The sequence below is a fragment of the Ipomoea nil genome, unplaced genomic scaffold (assembly GCF_001879475.1).
Source record: "Ipomoea nil cultivar Tokyo-kokei standard unplaced genomic scaffold, Asagao_1.1 scaffold2926, whole genome shotgun sequence".
Taxonomy (NCBI): Eukaryota; Viridiplantae; Streptophyta; class Magnoliopsida; order Solanales; family Convolvulaceae; genus Ipomoea; species Ipomoea nil.
This window is the reverse complement of record NW_017619354.1, coordinates 501359-520167: the sequence shown is the minus strand read 5'-3', so window position 1 is coordinate 520167 and position 18809 is coordinate 501359. Positions and strand designations below refer to the sequence as shown.

The following is an 18809-nucleotide window of genomic DNA, read 5'->3' as shown; positions in this document are numbered from 1 at the left end:
ATTACAATTACAAGTTACAAATATTATTTCGACTACTCTGGTCATATTATTACAATTACGGAGTATAAGTTACTAATAAAATATAATTAGTGATATAAATAATAATATTTTGGTACAACTTAATTTTGTTGAAATTATGGTTTAGGTAATTTAATTTTTAATTAGTATATATTCAATATTATATTAGTCTTGTTATATTCTTAATAAAATATTTCAAATGATATAATTTATGCTAATAATATAAAACTTATGTAAATGTATTTAATAAAATATATAAATACATAAAAATAAAATAAAGGATATTAAAGGAATTAAAAAATATAATATTTTAGTACAATAAACAACATCCTGTGAGAGTCCCTACAATAAACAATATAATGAACACTTTAAAGTTTAAATGCATATGAAATGTACACTTAACCATATATAGTGTTAAAAGGACTTGTCTTAGAATTAAACAACACACCCCTTTAATTTTGAAATTAGAGTTTTAAAACAAATCTCCGAAATAAGTTTTCTCGTCGCGGAGGACTTTAGTTTGCAATGAAAGTAAGTAGCTAAGTTTTAACAAATAACGTTATTGAGGGTGTGTCAAGTATGAGGTTAATTCACAAGATAGTAAGTCATGCGTAAAGTAAATGACACAAATAATTTGTATAGTAGTTCGAAAACTTCCCTACTCCACTAATATTCTCCTTAAGGTTCCATTAGATATTGTTTCGAATACAATGTGATAAGAAGCCTAAGCTTCTACCAGTGATATATAGTCCTTCAAATAGGTGTCAGCCACAAAGTCTCCCTACTCTTTACTTTCCAAAATCTAGCCAAGGGTCGTCCACTAAGTCGCCTTGCTAGTTGATTCCACAACTTCAATTCTTCTGGTGGAAAGATGGTCGTTGTTGGTTTGTTGATTTATGGACTTTGAAATCCCTCATATTTCACTTCAACTAGAGAGAGTTTGATTCAGCTTGATCGTTTTGAACACTTGCATGTTGAGTTTTTATCGCACCAACATCTTCTCTCTTAGCTTGGGGTTCTCCTTTTATAGAAAAGGAGGCCAGACATGAGCACCAAGTTTTTATTTTGAATCTTCCCTTTGTCACTCAGCAAGTCGTAGCTGTCCAAAAGCTGTCACAATCCATTAAAATCCATTGCCATATGATAACTTAGCTTCTACAACTTATCCATAGCTCAATGACAACTTATAAGCACTTCTAAAGTCAAAAAGAGTTGATCCACCTTCTTTTTAGCTTATAACTTTATAAGCACTGTCATGACTGCTTCCACCTTCTTTTGAAATTTAAAAAAAAATTATTTTTTCTTTTAATTTTTAAAAATAATAATTAAAATAATTATATATATATAATTTGACATTATGATATCATATTTAAGGAAAACTTTTGGAAGTAATCTAAAAAAATGCAATTTACACACTTTTTGAGTTTTTAATAGTATAATTGCACATTTTTTTGTTCAATGGTTGCACAATATGTAAAAGTTTAGTAGCTTATTTTACATTTTTTTCTTAAGTCTAATACTTCTTAATTGGTTGTCCGTGAAGTACGTATTTTCTAAACTGGAAATATAAATAGTAAAATTAAATAAAATTATACAAAAATTTCAAATTTATGATAAACTTAAAGACTTTAAATATAATTGTTAAGTTTTTTTCTCTCTCTCGACAATAAGTCGTAACATATTATAAACATTGCTAAGCTATTCAATACATTCTATTTTTTTTGTTGGATAATGAATTTGTTAACTGTAACTTTGGTGCTACTTTATTTTCTGAATAGAGCAAAGCTAGCTACAACTTGGTTATCATGAATGATCAAGGGGACTACGTGAAAACCAAAAATGGGTTTGTTTAAATTGTTAGTTGGATCCAAAATTTGCAGAAACTTTGGATGGTAAAGAGGCATTATCATGACTCAAATATCTTAGTTAATTTTCTCGTGTTTTTCTTGAGATAGATTGCTTTGAATGTACCATGTGGCGTCATTGAAGACTTCAACTCCACGGAAAATTTAATTTCCTTGATTTTCAATTCTTGGAGTTTGAATATTTGGGAGTAACGTGGAGGGAAAATTCTATTCAAAGTAGGGATAAGCCTAAAACTTGAAGTGCCTAAGCTGTTTGTTTCTCAAAGCAAATGGATCTGAGCATTTCAACACCCACATTCTTTTACTCGGTCTATAGTCCATAGTCTATACTTTTGTGCCATTGCTACGTTGAAAATAGCTTACAAAAACTTTGATAATTCATTATTCCATAGCTAACAAAATTTGAATAATTCTTGTTCATAGTTTTAATAATAATTTGAACAATAATTTACGTGTATCCTCATCAGCCTATTTTTTCCTTGTACCTTCCTGATAAAAAGATAACTAAAGATACCACTCCGTAATTGAAGCCAAACGCAGCTGTCACCTGTCATATGGTTGGTTTCAATATTTGATTCAACAAACATCCCTGACCGGAGTTTGACTTTCTATGAAGCTCCAACTAAGCTGCACAGGGTGTAGGGAAATCAAGGCGTGATAGAACATAATAACCCACAAACAATGGCATTTTTCATGCTGCTGGGGCACAGCAAAGACTGCCAAAACGCTATATGTAGAGTAGAAGCGGGCGGCCTTGAGCTGTCGGTGGCCAGAGTGGCAGAGTCCTTCCTAGAGGAGATAAAACATCATATAGAAAGACAATGAGTTGATGGCCATACAATGGCATTCATTGTGACTTGTGAGGCCATGTTTATCGTTCGTTGCCCCTAAAGCAATGAAATCAGCCAATAGGTAAAAAGAAATTTACCCAGATTCAACAGCAGAGTTGGAATTCTGGAGGTGGTTTTCTGATTATCAGGTCTTGCCACATCTTTGACAAAAGAAGAGGTCACTTGTAATAAATTAGTCCTTCACGGGAGAGAGCTGTAGACTTCCCCCATACTTCTCGCTAACAGATGCCTAACAAAGGGTTCAAAAAACACTCGAGTGTCAGAGAGATAAGAACAATGTAACCAATTTAAATAATGCATGCCTTCAGAAGGCAAAATAGAGTAATGGTCTAATACTCCTCAAGTCTACAGAAAATAGTGGAAATAAGTCAATGGCATGATGAAAGACAGTTGCAAGCCCCAATCTTTTGCAAACTCTGTTTCCAGGCACTTCAACCTTACATTCAAAACCTCACTTGGACACATGTGCACGTGTAAAGAAGCTACCTCATTCAAGTATAACATAAAGAAAATAAGTATTTTGATTTCCCTTATGAAAGATCAAATGCAGGCTTATTTGAAATCTCAGTTTAATTTAAACCTTCTCATTCTCCTGTACAAGGAACAGATCTGCAACTACAAAGACTGTAGAGTGTATACATTTCAATAGTTGGGTAAAGATGAAAGCAAAACAGTATAGCATGTGTCTGGACAAACAGAAATAGAATATAAAAGAAATGGTAATAACCTGAAGGTAAGGAAGCAGGCTGTTGTAAACTTCATGGAAAACTTTTGACCTTGCAGTTAATCTGTATCACAATCAATACTTTGTAATCTAGAGATTAAGACAACGAGACAAAAGCTGAACAAATAATTATTAATTCAATGTGCACCCAATATAGGTCATGTTAGAGAAAACACCAAAACAATGAAATGGAATGATTCTAACAAACTAATACATACCTTCTTAAAAGGCAGGAACAAACATAAACCTCTTCAATGTCTGTTTCAATTTTTAGTTCAACATATTGCTTGACAAGTTCACACATGCAACTAACAGCATCACACAATCCATCAGTACCCACTTCTTCAGGTACACATATTCCAGATATAAACTTCTGCAGTATTGAGGATAACAGGTTCTTTGGTCCTGCTTTACAATAAGCCTCAGCAAAAATCTTCAAGATCCAGCAATTACTAACTATGAATTTGTCAACCCATTTAGGTGGATGTCCAACCCAGAGTTCATTGCTTAGAATAGAATCCCTTGAACTGTCCGGATTATCAACATACTTTAGAGAAGCATCTGACAGTGGCACGCCTGTCCTATGTGGGGGAAGGAGCTCAAGTATGTCTGTCTTCAACTCCTCAGGCAGCTGCTGCAACACTGAGGTATCTACTTGACTTAGAGATGAGGGCATTATACATGTGTCCGCAGCAGCAGAAGCATTAATAATCATATTTGATTTCTCTACACCAGATACAGTGACTGGCCCAGTTTTCTCATCAACAGTCAATTTATTAGAGAAAGAGACTGGTTGAACTTCCTCCTTGTTATATGGATGTACCTAATAAAAATATCAGAAGACAAATACTAAAGATGTTATCTCACTACCAGATGAAATTGAGAAAGTGAGAAACTATAAACAAAAACAATCAATGGATAGAGAACTACAGATTATACCTCATAACTGGCCAAAACTTTCTCTGATGGACCTAAGCAAGTAGAAGACCCATTAGGAAAAATGCAATCGTGTAAGAGTGTAATCTGTTATTAAACCAAACAGGCTTAACAAGATACCTTCAAAATTATTGGGGCATATACCAGCACTATTGTTTTTCTTCTCTGAAATAAATCTCAATAATTTCCCATTGTACATGTTGTTTATTTCTGAAAGGAGCTCAGGAGGAAGAGACTCTATAACACTCACATCCAGATCATGCATAGGAGGGAGAGCTGCATCTTGTCTATTACCAACATTACCAGTGGACAACCTAGCATTCCTTTGAACCAAAGGTCCAATTGAGTCACTGCACAAAGGGGCAGAGTCTTCATCAACGCTTTGAATATCATCATCTGCAGAACAAGAAAAGTGTTGCAGTTCGTGTGTAAATCTAGTTCAATATACTTCAATTTGGTAGAAAAGAAAGAATTGATGAATGTGAGATATGTATAGCAGCCTGAAAGGGGGATAATAAGAAGAAGAAGAAGAAGAAGCAGGGCTCAGATGATTAGTGCAACTTATCATCAGTTTCAAACTATTAAGACTATATAAGATGAATTAGTTAATGCACTATGAACAAAAAAAATTTGTTAAGGGGGGTTAGAGTAAATTATGGGGACTAGAACCTGTGTCAGCACCCTTTGCCGGACTACTTTTTAAATGGTTACTGCCCTTTGTCGTGGTAGAAGAAAGCCAAGCACGAATGGTGTTCTTCTCATTACCTTAATAAGCATGTTAAGGAATTCAGTAGATGAAAACATTCCAAATAAAATATAGAACTGCAAGTTGCAAAAACAGAAACCTAACTAAATGATGTAGATAGCAGTAGTCAAATTCAACAACCTTTCAGAGTATAAAATAGCGACAAAATCAAGAACCAAATAGATAGTGAAAAATCATTTAAAAAAAAAAAAACCTTGTTTTGCATTTTCTGTCATTTCAAGTTTTGTAACTTGCAAGCCCATTCCTCTTATATCCTCTACATCTGGCATAGGAACAGTCAAAATAATTCAATTAGTAAAGAATAAAGATATGAGGAATCAGATACATATATGCAATTAGAAAGTTTACATATACTTCATAACAAGTAATGTAGAGAAAATCAACTAAATCATTTCAAACAGGAAGAAACATAAAGTAACAATCTGACAGAATTGCTTGAGATAGACCACAAATACTAGCACTACATTGACCAGAGTAGCTACATTCCCCATGCATCTTTTGAGAAATAGTAAATAACCAAATCTGGCTACCTATTTGGAAATGCCCAAAGAGCTGAGAAGCTATCCTACGAAGCACATCAGCCTCATCTGTAGCCATTGGCACCTATGTTCCAGAAATAAATTTGAATCATTGAAAATTGTAGTAAGAAGATGGATATAAAGACCATCAGACATCATCATGGTAGCCATGAAATATGTTTCAAACCGTTGTAGAGTGGCTCAGGTTGTCACAGATTCCATGGCCCAAATATTTTGCTGGCTCCCCAGCATCAACCTTCCTCTTCTTTATCTGAACCAACAAATTATACCAGTGAAATATGAAACCCCTCGAGTTATTTATCCAACATGTGGTGTAACACATGAAATTTTAAGCATCAAGACACTACTCACACCAAACGGAAAGAAGGTATAAAAGAAGACAACAGATGAACCTTGAGGGTAAAAGTGCGGCCTTTAACTCCACATCCCTGCAGACGCAATGAAACCTCTTCAGAGAGCTTCTCTAAGAAATGCTGAGCCTGAAATATAAAGCATTGAATATTTTGAGAATTCAGATGGAGAACAGGACATGATTTTCAGTATGGATTAATAAGTACTAACATCTTTTAAATCTTTGAACCTCACACCCCAGTTTACATCAGCACCTATTGACTTGTTTTCCTGTAGATAAGAGTTAGAATAAATAAGGCATAGATGCTCATAGAAGGTGAAAAATTATAAGAATTTGGAAATGTAGACACAACAAGATCATGTAATAAATATATGCCTTGCTTAGAACATGAAACTATGACATTTTTGCATAGTCAAAGTTCTTTAATTACTTAAATACATTAATAAAGTAACACCCCCTAACATTATAACTTGTCCTACTCATGGGGATATGTGGTACAAGAAAAAGGCAAGCAAATACCAAAAAGTATATGCACCTCTTATTCTTGACATGAGACACTTCATCTCTCTCCTGCCATGGTTGCAAAACTCGGCCACCTAGGCGCTAGGCGGCACCGAGCCTTGCCGTTTTGGCCTAAAGGCGGCCAAAACTCGGCCGGCCGCCTAGGTGGCCTGGGTGGCCAAACTCGGCCTGGGCAGTCAAACTCGGCCGAGTCGACCGATTTTAACCGATTTTGTTCGATTTTGACCGATGTCGTCTTTCATTAATTATTGATTTTAATATTATTATTATGACGTTATGACTTATAAATTATCATTATTTCATTTATTTAGATGTGTTATTTGATTGAATGTTGAAAACAACCTCATTAAAATTGTCAAACTACAAATCTGTCACTATTTTTTTAAATTTTTTTGGTGCCCGCCTAGCGCCGCCTAGGCGTTGCCCGGCCGCCCGACTAGCGCCTAGCGCTTACTGCAACCTTGCTCCTGCCTCATTAAAATTGGCAAAGAGAAGGAAATGAAGAGAACACAAAAGCTAGGTATAGTGACAATGCTTTCACAAGGCAATAAACAGCTAACTAAAATGTTCATTGTCAATAACCTGAGCCATTCCAACCAACCGGTTGTCAATCCCTCTACTATAGTTCCACAACATATTACCAGTTTTGATACCGAAGTCCTTCTGAAGTGATTCCTGGAAAAATAAAGAATAATGTGTAAAAATAAAATGCAATAATAAATATTGAAGAGTTGAATGAGAGAAGCATTTATCATCAGAAGTTCAGAACATTAGACCTTAGATATAATCTGCAGCTGCCCACAAGTGGTAATTTCTCGCTTTCTCAGCTTCTCTTCCAAGACATAACCGATTCCAGGGAGGGCTTTTACTGGAAGTTCATGTAGATACTCCTCAACCTGAAAAAAACTAGCTATGTATATCAGCAAACCAATATTCATTCGAGTTTTCACTTTCCTTTATCTCTCCAATTCTCATAGGAGACAGATATATAAGATTTAAACATTTTACCTTCTCAGGAGGGATACAACATTGTCCATCAGGTTTTGCAGTTCGGGTAGCAAGACGGGCCATAAGCATATTTCCAGCAATACCGGCACTTGCAGTGCATCCTGTTATCTCAACAATTTCCTTCCTGATCAGTCTGACAAATGCTTGAATGTCCTCCACCCCTGAGTCAGTGGCGTCTAAAAACGCTTCATCACAACTGACGGCCTGCTTTCAGTAACAAGCCAATTGAAGAGTTATATAAGTATAATATAATGTGTGCTCTGAAAAGAACAATATACATGGACAGACCTGCACATTCTTGCAGTGCTTATGCAAAATGTCATAAAACTTGTCCGCCACCTGTAAATCAAAAATTGTGTCAGACTATCCACGTGGCTGAAAGTTGTAAAGGCACAGGAGAAAGCATGACTGAAGAATTTCCACTTTTACTCAACCAATCTCACAATACCTCCTCATAAGCTTCAAAGTCATAAGAAAGAATGACAAGTTGAGGGCAAAGAGCCTTAGCATCTCTTACAAACATTCCAGCCTTAACTCCTGTGAAGAAGAATTCCATGTCAAACTGAAACTTTTAACAAAAATAGAAATGTTAGCATATTCGCAGCAAAGTAATTGCTGGATTCAAAACCAACCATAATTCCTAGCAGGATAATTTGCAGATGAAATTTCTGCTGTTCCACGTGGATTATCTGAATGGCAAATGGCAACAGGTTTTCCCTGCAACTCAGGGTGGTTCCTGACAACCACTGACACAAAAAAGCAATCCTGAAACAAAAATTGTCACACCAAAGCTATATATATAGTATATAAGCAAAATTTCAATTAAAAAAAAAAAAAAAAAAAAAAAAAAAAAAAAAAAAAAAAACTATTTCATGGTAACTATCCAGATAACATATAAAAAAAAAAAAAATTATGAATTTAATCCAACCTTCCATACTTAAGGGAAACTGTAAAGGAAGGAAAAACTAAAACTGTTATTGTATAAATTACCATGTCCACATGAATTATGGAAGTAGCCTGAGGTTTGGCTGCAGAATTAACAGTAATGCATCTAAATCCACCAGAAGAGCTTGGAAAACGCTTACGATACCGGTTTCTCCAGGTACCAATAAAATGCAACCTTGAGTTCTGAGAATTAAAGAATAATCAATTGAAAAACTCATAAAGGCATATTGAAGTTAGTAAGTTACTTAATTTGGTTCATATTATTTATTTAATATTTCTGTAGGCATTGAAACAATTACCAGACAAATAACAGCAAACAGATAAAATTATGTGAAAAAGAAGTGGTAGAAGGCAGTAATAGTTGGCCAATGGAGAATAAGCAAACCACTACTACTACTGATAAAGTCAAGTACTCAAGGTTAGAACTAATTAATTATTAACTACGGAGTATTACTTCTGGTAGTACCAAATATATATTGAGAACAATATGCATTACAGAGAAAGAAATGGGGTGGGGTTGAAAATGTGAAATCACTTAGGAAAATTTGAGCCTACTCATAAAAAATGTGTACAAAGTGTTTCCCTTTTCTGAACCATAATGCCTTAGTAGGTTTTGAGTGAATATCTCTTTGTAAATACTATAAGACCTGATTCTTACCTTGAAATAATTCTCCACGAAATTAGAATCCACTAGAGTTGAATGCTGCTTATTAGAAGGCCTAGAAGTTTTTAAAATTGATTCCCCCTTATCAATCTCATCTTGGCAGTTATCAGAAGCATTAAGAGTACTAGGGTGGGATGCGTTGTAGCTTCCATTGCCACTGCAAGATGACTCTTCAGCTTCAGCTCCAATAACGTTCACATGACTGGGGTCACTAGATTCTGGATTGCATGCATTTGCATCTTCTACAGAACCCCTTACTCTAGAAGAATTACCACTCTCACTGATGCTTCCTTCCATCAATGGTGTCTCACCTTTAGATATTACCTGGTCAGTTGAGCACTTTTCTAGAATAGCAGGTGTGGAGTTTTTTGAAGTAAAGAAGGCAGACATCTTTGGTTGGTTACTAGCTTCGCTTGCAACCTGTTCCAGCTGATAAGGAACCCCTGTAAATGACCAATTAAGGAATTAGTTATCAAAGGAGTAAAAGTTCCCTCTTTGTCTTCTATAAATTCAATTTCACCATAAATGTCAAAAACACATGCATTATTAAGTGTTTGATCATTATAGCATTTCAGAGTAACAGGGTTAATAATGAAGAATTCAAAAGTGAGAGCATAATTTCTAGTATCTAACCATGCATTCAATGATTCAATTATATTTCTGGAAAATAGGTAAGGGCATCCATTCTGATAACCCAAAAAAAAAAAAAAAAAAAAAAAAAAAAAAAAAAAAAACCGTTTCCTTCAACTTCCCTCTCCCTTGCCAAAAAAAAAAAAGTGTGCTAGGAAAGAGAAATAGTAATTCTTTTTTATTTATGTATTTCTTTTTTTTTTTCAAGTATTATACTTTTCCTCATATAAGGTGCATCACTTATGCTACAACATGTTTAAATCCAAAACTCGATAGGAACTAGGTATACCTGAAAAAAGGAGGAAATTAAAAGAACTTACAGCTCAAAAGTCTATTAGCAGCAATGGAATCCAGCACCCAAGCAGGTTTAACTACTGGAAGTCCCCGACTAAAGGACCTGTTCCATTACAGGAACAGAAACTCTTTAGATTTTTCAAGAATAAAAGAAAATACTTTTCATTTGAGATGCAAAACATCAATGGACCACAAACCTCACATTCTTGATTTTGCTCTCAGGAAGATTACTGCATATTATATGAGTAACACGACGCCTTGAAAAATAATTTTCAAAGTTCCCTCCATACCTCAACATATAACCTCGAAGTTCCTGAAAATTTTTTTTATACCAGCATTAATAAACTATTACGAAGCAATCAGAGTTTCTGGCCCCAGAGTGAAAAATCAAAGAAAAAAAAATCTCCATATGATTCAAACTCTTGTTCAAAAATTCGAAGTGAACATAGTCTGGAGAATATAGCAAATTTCACCGGGGAAAACCAGACTATATAAGTATAAATGAACATGTCAACAAAGAAACCATTCATCAGAGACCTGATTGGAAGGAACAGTATATCCATCTACAAAAATTGAAACTCCTTGAAATATAGGTCCTGATTCCTTTGAAGAACTTGTCCCACTGTAGGAAGAGCTCGAAGCCTCGGCATCAAATTGTTGGTGTAACTTTCGATTCTTCACGGCCATGTAACTGAAGGATACCGCATAATCAAATAAACAAACGCCAAATTCAAAAATAGAAATCAAATTAAACTGTTCGATGTTTAGTATATTCCAATTCCAATTCCATTAAATTTGAAATTAAAGTCCACGTGTGTTTTGTTCGATTGAAGGGAGCACCTGCCGAAATCGGAGAAAGGAGAGTGGGTGAAGGCAGGGCGCGAAGAAGAGCGAGAATTGGCACCCCAAGCCATGCCTAGGGTTTTCTGGCTCGTCTTCTTCCTTTTACTACTGGTATTGCTGCTTGTAGGGTTTGAACTGAGACTCCGTTTAGATTTGGAGCCGGAATTCGCAGAGCGGGATGAATCCAAGCTCATCGTCGCTTTGAAATTGAAATGTTGTTTTGCGACTGTCAAACTTGCAACGAAAGTTTTAGAGTGTCGCGGCAAAAACCAAAAGTTGGGATTGTTGACCAAAACGGTTAAGGGGAAATCTTATTTTCACTCTCAGTTGTTTGTGTCAATATAGTTTCTAATTTTTAATTTTAAATAATTTAATAATTAAATTGTTTAAAACTTAGTCGATTAAACTCTTTTGATGATCAAATTTAATAAAATTTAAAAATGAGAAAATTATCATTTTGGTCTATCATAAGATTTAATTAAATAATGTTAAACAATTTTATAATCAGATTAGTTGAAATTAAAAATTATAGACTATATTGACAAACAATTGAGGGACCAATATAGTGATTTTCCCAAACAGTTAATATATAATTTCCAACCTCGGGGGCAGATTATGGCCTCGTTTGGTAATTGAGTATTTATTCGGAGTGTTAGCAAATAGAAATTTTGGTAAATTATTCATGTTCGTGTTTAGTAAGTATTTGTTTATGTTTGTTTATTAGGGTAAACGAATATAAATGAACAAATTTTTTTAAAAAAAATCGTTTAATAAACGAATAAAGTATGAACATTGTGAACTTTATCCTAGATGATAAAAATGACAATGAAAAAAAACATATATAGTTCAGCTCGATAGATATATTGTCAATGAACAAAAGATTGAAAACAAATACTCAGGTGGTGTGTAAGATTTTTCAACCAAAGTCGTTTGTGTTTGGTTCGTTTACTGTCCTACTATGTGTCAAAGAGTTAATTATAAAAATAGTCCATTGACTATTGCCATTTAACATTTTTTATCTCCGATTTTCAATTGAACCATAAATGATCTATTGACAATTGACATTTACTAATTTTTATCATCAACTTTCAATTTGATCATAAATGATCACTTGACTATTGATTTTGTTACAAATTTGATCATCAAAGTTTACAGATATTTTTTGTATTTTTGAAAGGAAGGGGATACCCGAAGTTGAAAGTAGGCTACAGTTGGCGCCATAAAGGCACACCAAGAACATCATCATCTAGAATATCTACAAGGTCAGGAATTGGGGCTTGGAGGGTGTAAGTTCCCCTATCAAATTTTCCAGCTTTGGCAGCAAGGTAGTCTGCAGCACGATTTTGTTCACGGGCAACGCAATCCAACTTCATGGTCCTTAGCAACATGGCTTCATGCTTGCAAGCGATGATGAGGTTATCAACAACATTCTCAAACTTACAAGTTTGCAGATATTAATTGCGTTGTATTCCTTTGAGTAACGCATATGAGGTTATCAACAGCATTCCTTTGGTTCACATCATCACAAAGAACAACCGCAGCAAGTTTGCAGATATTGATTAACATGTTATATGTCTGCAGTTAACATATTTTGAACATGCAGTTAACAGTTTATGTGTTTATAGTTATTATGTAATGTGTTTATAATTATCATATGATTGCATTCAATTTGTTTACAAGTACAAAAACGATTGACTGCATGTACAAAATGTGTCAATTGCAAGTACAGAATCTGAAGGTTATTTTTGGATTAAGGTCCACAATGCAAGTTAGACCATGATTCATTGTATAATTTGCCGGTGCTAGAGCCGTGGCCTGTCTTGACTGTTGGTTACTACAGCTTATTGGACTATGTTTTTGGATGCAGAAAATAATAGTACTACAACATATATAGAGACTAACATTCTTTCTCATATCGTTATCATTTTAAGGATGAAGTTTTGAGGTATGATTGTGGACAAATGCTTTTAGATCTATGGGCATTCCTTCTTGACTTATACTCTGGAGTTATGCCCATAATGCTCCCAATTTGGATTTACCCATTCAGCAGTTCTGGAGTCACATGTTGTTGTTGAACTTTAAGGGTTCATTTGATTTGTCTTTATGTTGCTCCAAATTGTGGAGTTCCTTTCAACAGGACCCTGGAGTGCAACAACTAATAGGCTTATTGAGTTCATGGCAATCTGGTTGAATCTCACACAGATATGCCTGTCTTTTACCTATTATGCGCATGAAATAATGAAACATATCAATTATGCCCCATTTCTCTCATATGTAGCAACTAAGCAAGCACATCCATCTAATTCCTAATTAGTTGTTAGGAAAAAGACATGATGCTGAACAGAAAAATTAAATTATTATACTTAAAATATGACTAGTTTGTGATTTGGGTTTGATTTTTTTTTTTTTTTTTTTTTTTTTGTGACGAGGGAAACCTACCTCCACTATTTTTTTGAATACAGAGGAAGGATGAAGCCTGAGAAGCAAAAACAAAAGACCTAATCCCTTATAGTTGAGGGCATCCCCTTGATATCATACTGGATAATCTTCATCAGATCACCAGGGGTAGGTCGAAAGCAAAACAAAACCAAGATTAGAACCATGATGTCTAGAAAGCCAATCTTCATCAGATCACCAGGGGTAGGTCGAAAGCAAAACAAAACCAAGATTAGAACCATGATGTCTAGAAAGCCAATCTTCATCAGATCACCAGGGGTAGGTCGAAAGCAAAACAAAACCAAAATTAGAACCATGATGTCTAGAAAGCCAATCTGCAACTTGATTTTGCTCCCTAAAGACATGACAGCACTCAACGTTCCAATCTCTACGCAACCAACTTTTGCACTCAACAATGATGTTTTTCAACGACTCACCGCCTCTAGCTGCGTACATGGGGTCGTTAATCCACCTACCTCCACTATTTGATGTGTGCATTAGGTAAACTTTATTTGCAAACCACACACATACCAAAAAAAAAAAATAATAACGTACTAGGAAAGGTATGTGCAATGAAATCGATCGAGAGAATATTAGCAAGATGATAATCATGCTCCACTCACTCAGCAATCCTGAACATTACGGTATAAGATTGAGATTTTGTGTGATTCTAAAAAGCTTAATCTTTACAAAAGTGAACTTCCGTAGAGAATAAGTTCTTTTGAGCTTCTTAATTAATTCAAGTGGCTCACCTAAAGTCAAAAGAACCAAGTGTCCAAACTATTGAGGGTTAGAATGTTAGATAAATAATAAATCAATTATAGTGCATAGAGTATGAATAGATAGAAGAGGAATAAGGTGATGGAAGTGTTCCTTCCTCTGGGACAAATAATTTAGGAGCCACTTGCAAGTTGTCCAATGTCCGTATTGTGTGGATAGTCATATGTAAAGCCATCCCATGAAATGAAAGGTCCAATGAACGCCAACCACTTGGCTTTTTTCCTTGAGTGGTCCTTTTGATGCCCCTTTCACCTGTCCCATGATTTATACCTCCTTTTGTATTTAAGTTTTGTAGTTTGATGTAGGCAAACAAGATCTTTCTTTGATCTTTGCCCCTTTCCTACTTTAATAAAAACAACTTAAAGCCACGCAAGTACACACAACCCCTTGTGGCAATCTCTCATCCCATCTTTTTCTCAAGTTGAGGTGAGACTATCAAAAAAGTTGAAACACCTCTAGGGGGCGTTTGGTTCACAGAATGTTAGATTACCTTAGGAAATATTAGATTGCTGGAAATGTTATATTCCTATGTTTAGCTTAAAACTAAGATATGTAAATAAGACAACGGTAATAAGATAAATTGATTAAAACGTCCAAAGCCCAACATTAGTAATAAGACAAGGAAATGTGAGATTACCTAAGAAATTTGAGGGTATCTCACATTCCCTTCCAATAGCTAAAAACTTAATGCGGAGGTTATCTGGCATTCCCTACATAATCTGAACCAAACATGAGAATCTTATATTACCAAACAAATATAACTTTGGTTATCTTATATAACATAAACCAAACACCCCCTTAATGTACTCAAACTCATTGTTAAACTAGATTACAAGATTTATGATGATAAATTTACCACAAAAAATTTGACACATACTCTCTAGGGACTATGGATATATATACTCCTGTAAAACATCTATCCATTCAATGTCAACAAGGGAAAATTTTTGTAAGATTTTATGTTGTGTCTAGTTTAGTTAATAACTCTTAAAAGAAAGTAAGCCATTTGGTGAAGAAATACATTATTTGTATCCAACTAAAGTATACTTTCTAGAGATTCATCTATCTATTCCGTGCTTTGTCACCCTAAATTCTTAGGGGGGAAACTGTCACTGTAAACTCCAACTTAAAAAAAGAAGCATTGCATCATCATCCTTATCTTCTATGGAATGCCTTATCTCAATTGTACTTTCATATACTATACCTACAACAAGGAATAATTTTGTAGTTCTATTGGACCAGACTGATGCTTTGCATTTGCAAGACACCCACTTAGATTTTCGAATATTTAGACAGATAGCTCCAAAATCATGACCAAATACTTCTCCGGACCACTTTTCAACAATCAATCATATCCTGACTCCTCAGAGAAACACTATGCCAAAAACAAGAAAAGAAGAGAAACAAGAATGTCCTCATCCCCTGTATCCTGACATACTATGGTATAATACTATAATCAGCTACTTCTGTAGTAAGAGCTCACAGCTTCAAAACCTTCCGATAATTTCTCCAAGAAATATAACAATACACAAATACATACAGACAGGGTGATCAAAGACTTAGAATGAATACAAAGGGTGCTGATGCACTTATGCTGTTCATATACACCACCACCCACCACAAGGCAAGAATGCGGAGAAGCCCCAACAAGAAGATATCCACGTAGATAGTCATGTTTGGAAGTAAAAACAGAAAAAGGATAGAAAATTTTATCTGATCCTAGTTATTTTTCGTATTTTCATCACCAGTATTGTCAACTTCATGGACCCCACCACTTCAGAAGAAACTGCGTTTAGAACACTAAAATTAATATAAGCCTGCCTGCCACCACTCACTCCAACATATACATTCTTCAGTGAAGCTTATCAATCACTCATTCTTTCAAAAAGGAAACAAATCTTTCTTAGTGGGTTCCATATTTTATTATACTTCAATGTTCATACCTACTTGACATGAAAGATTATGAACTACCAACCACGGGGGAAATATGATAGTACACACTACACAGGAAAAATGATTTACCAATCTCAGTAGATCTTATCTTCTAAGAGTAATTAAAAAGAGGTGGAGTTGTTGAGTCAGCATACAAGACTGTGTTACCTTTGTGCTTCTGAGAGAGGTAGCTGTTCAGTGACAAGTCCCAGCCCTTCACGCCTGCTAAATTTCAAATCATATAAAGATAGAACTTCACCAAAAAATGGAAATAAACAGTCAATAAACAGCCATAAACTTGTAATGGGGGCTGAATTCTAATCATGCAGAAGCACTGCACAAAGAGATGCAACTATAACATGGTGAATATTAGAAATTATTAGAAAGTGGGATCTATGAAAGGAAATACAAACTGTAGCATTATGATTAAAGTATAGAGAGAACTGTAGAATCATAGTAATATTTCAACCTGTCTATTCTTTTCACTCCAATGAAAGCAAATTAAAAGTGAATTGAAAATGCTATTATAAAGTGGGGAATCCAAGTATGATAGAGGCTAGAGTGAAAACTGACATAAGCATTGTCCCCTCGAACACCAAGCACCTCTAGGTGGTGCAATATATTTAAGTCACCTACTCGCCATTCCTCCAACTAGATATCATTCTTATTCTTTTGCTCTCTTATCAAGAGCAAAGTTAAAAGCCCAGGGATTATCATCTCCCAAGGTCCTCTCTACGTGTTCAGCAACCTGGACACTCCCTCTACTGAAAATTAAGGAGGAAATGGCAATTTCCGCACAGCAGAATGAGAAGTGAGGATCGTGATCAGGGATCAGTACTTGGTCCAGGAGAGTGGTTGAGTTTAGGCCTGGGAGAAGGTGTGTCTTCAAGTCCTACTTCACCTAAGGTATTTTCATGTAATTTCTGTATGCGAAAGTTTTACAGCTCACAAGCATTAGGTGGCCACCAAAATGCTCACAAGAGGGAAAGAGGTGCAGTAAGAAAACTCAACTCTCGGAGGATGATGACAATGCTGTCTATGCCATTCCATAATCCTATGTTCAGGTCTTTGGGCGTTATGCCTCATTCAGTTCAGCATAAACCAAGCGAGGATGGAAGTATAACCGCGGCAAGGTTTAGCAAGGCTAATACAAGGTTCTCTATGTCAGCGCTGCCTGATCCAATGGACAAGGCAGCAGCAGACTCAATGTGGCCAGGAAGTTTTTGGTTCAATCCACAACAATCAGAAGAGCAGTCATCAAATGATTCAAATCCATATAAGCTTGACCTAAATCTGAAGCTGTAACTATTCTCTTCATCTGTCTCATATTGAAGTCTACTTTCTTTCTACTGCAGTCCACGGAACTTCAAGTTGAAATTCCCAGTTATGTTCACTAACATTTAAGAGCTTTGGGGTTTCCTTTAGAGCAAACATCTTAGAATGTCAAGGACAACTTTAAATGTTTTGAGCTTTTGTACAACTTTAAATGTTTTAAGCTTTTGTATCAATCTTGTACTAGGTAAAGCCTAAATGCAGTGTCTATTTTAAGTTGTTTCTATTGCTGATAACCTAAAACACCTATCAAATATCCTAACCCTTTGCCAAGCTTGGGCAGAAGCTTTCTTACCTTATTCTATTGCAGTTTTTGTGATCAAAATTGCAATTGAGTTCTCTTTAGGAGAATCAAACAATCTATATTTCAAATCTTAAGGGATAAGTGAGTTTCTTTAGTGAGCTAACTATTTCAAAGTTCAAACCCTCAAAAACCTTCCTCAACAGTGAACCTTTTCTCTTTGTGGGGTGGCGGTTCAGATCACTCATGGAATCAGTGCTTCATGAATTTTAGTGGATTCCACATACAAGGCCACTAAAGACGAAACTCTGCCATACAAGCTTTGGCATTTCACACATTCCTGTATACTTCTAGCAATCTACTTAGTTAATTCTCTTCTAAAATATGCAAGGAAATGCAGAGTTCTATGAAGTCCAAAGGCTGACTATTGACAGTAGCTGATGCATTAGACTTTAGTTAAATATCACAAATGTAAATTGTTGCATTTCATATGTAAAGCATATATGTGCCCATAGTGAAACTCTTTCATCATTCATTATGCTAAGCGTTTCAAAGATGGCTCTAGGTGTAAAACTTGGGTTTTATTTTATTTTATTTTATTTTTTATTTTTTATTTTTTATTTTTGCATATGGCGTCCTGGTTTTTAGACTTAAAGCAAGTATTCTTCCCATAAAATATAAAGGTTTAATAGCACATAATACTCCAACCATAACACATACAAACAAAACAAACAATATTAAATAATTAAATAATAATAATAATAATAATAATAATAATAATAATAATAATAATAATAATGGCTGCCTAGTTGGCCAACCGCCGATTTCGCATTTTTCCCATCAGCCTAGGGGCACCTATAGCCTAGGCCAATTTTTACAACATTGGTCCAGACATTGAGATCGCATTATCAGTAAAGGAAGGAATTTGTCAATGAAATTTATGGACACAAAGGCCTTTCATATTGGTTCTTTTTAACTTCACAAAGTATTTTTATACCCCCCCCCCCCCCCCCCCCCCCCAACAAAAAAATAAATAAATAAATAAATAATAATAATAATAATAATAATAATAATAATAATAATAATAATAATAACCTCTGCCATTCTATCGCTCTCATGCTCGAATCCAAT

At 35.0% G+C, this 18809-nt stretch overlaps 2 protein-coding genes and 1 long non-coding RNA gene across 4 annotated transcripts; 1 reads left to right on the top strand and 2 right to left on the bottom strand.

The window, feature by feature from the left end:
- Positions 1 to 2118: 2118 nt before the first annotated feature.
- LOC109162052 (DNA repair protein REV1) lies at positions 2119 to 11240 on the bottom strand. 2 transcript variants are annotated; one of them, XM_019310698.1, is made up of 24 exons: positions 10955 to 11240; positions 10652 to 10805; positions 10312 to 10427; positions 10141 to 10217; positions 9185 to 9633; positions 8572 to 8709; positions 8214 to 8346; positions 8030 to 8118; positions 7870 to 7920; positions 7582 to 7785; positions 7350 to 7469; positions 7156 to 7248; positions 6261 to 6320; positions 6092 to 6178; positions 5866 to 5949; positions 5691 to 5763; positions 5354 to 5422; positions 5064 to 5159; positions 4515 to 4790; positions 4398 to 4429; positions 3677 to 4281; positions 3462 to 3522; positions 2812 to 2963; positions 2119 to 2672 (listed from the first exon to the last, which is right to left on the bottom strand). In XM_019310698.1, exons 1-23 carry the CDS (start codon positions 11149 to 11151, stop codon positions 2907 to 2909), a joined length of 3321 nt encoding a protein of 1106 aa, XP_019166243.1. In that variant the 5' UTR covers positions 11152 to 11240; the 3' UTR covers positions 2119 to 2672; positions 2812 to 2906. The 2 variants fall into 2 exon arrangements, with proteins under 2 accessions (XP_019166243.1, XP_019166244.1); XM_019310699.1 differs by having other exon boundaries at positions 2119 to 2510.
- Positions 11241 to 15812: 4572 nt separating this feature from the next.
- Positions 15813 to 16343, bottom strand: LOC109162056. The gene is made up of 2 exons (XR_002051010.1): positions 16274 to 16343; positions 15813 to 15959 (listed from the first exon to the last, which is right to left on the bottom strand). It is a non-coding gene; the product is annotated as an uncharacterized LOC109162056 (long non-coding RNA).
- Positions 16344 to 16756: 413 nt separating this feature from the next.
- Positions 16757 to 17673, top strand: LOC109162055. The gene is made up of 2 exons (XM_019310701.1): positions 16757 to 16982; positions 17064 to 17673. The coding sequence occupies exons 1-2, from the start codon at positions 16910 to 16912 to the stop codon at positions 17408 to 17410; spliced, it is 420 nt and encodes a 139-aa protein (XP_019166246.1). The 5' UTR covers positions 16757 to 16909; the 3' UTR covers positions 17411 to 17673.
- Positions 17674 to 18809: the final 1136 nt, after the last annotated feature.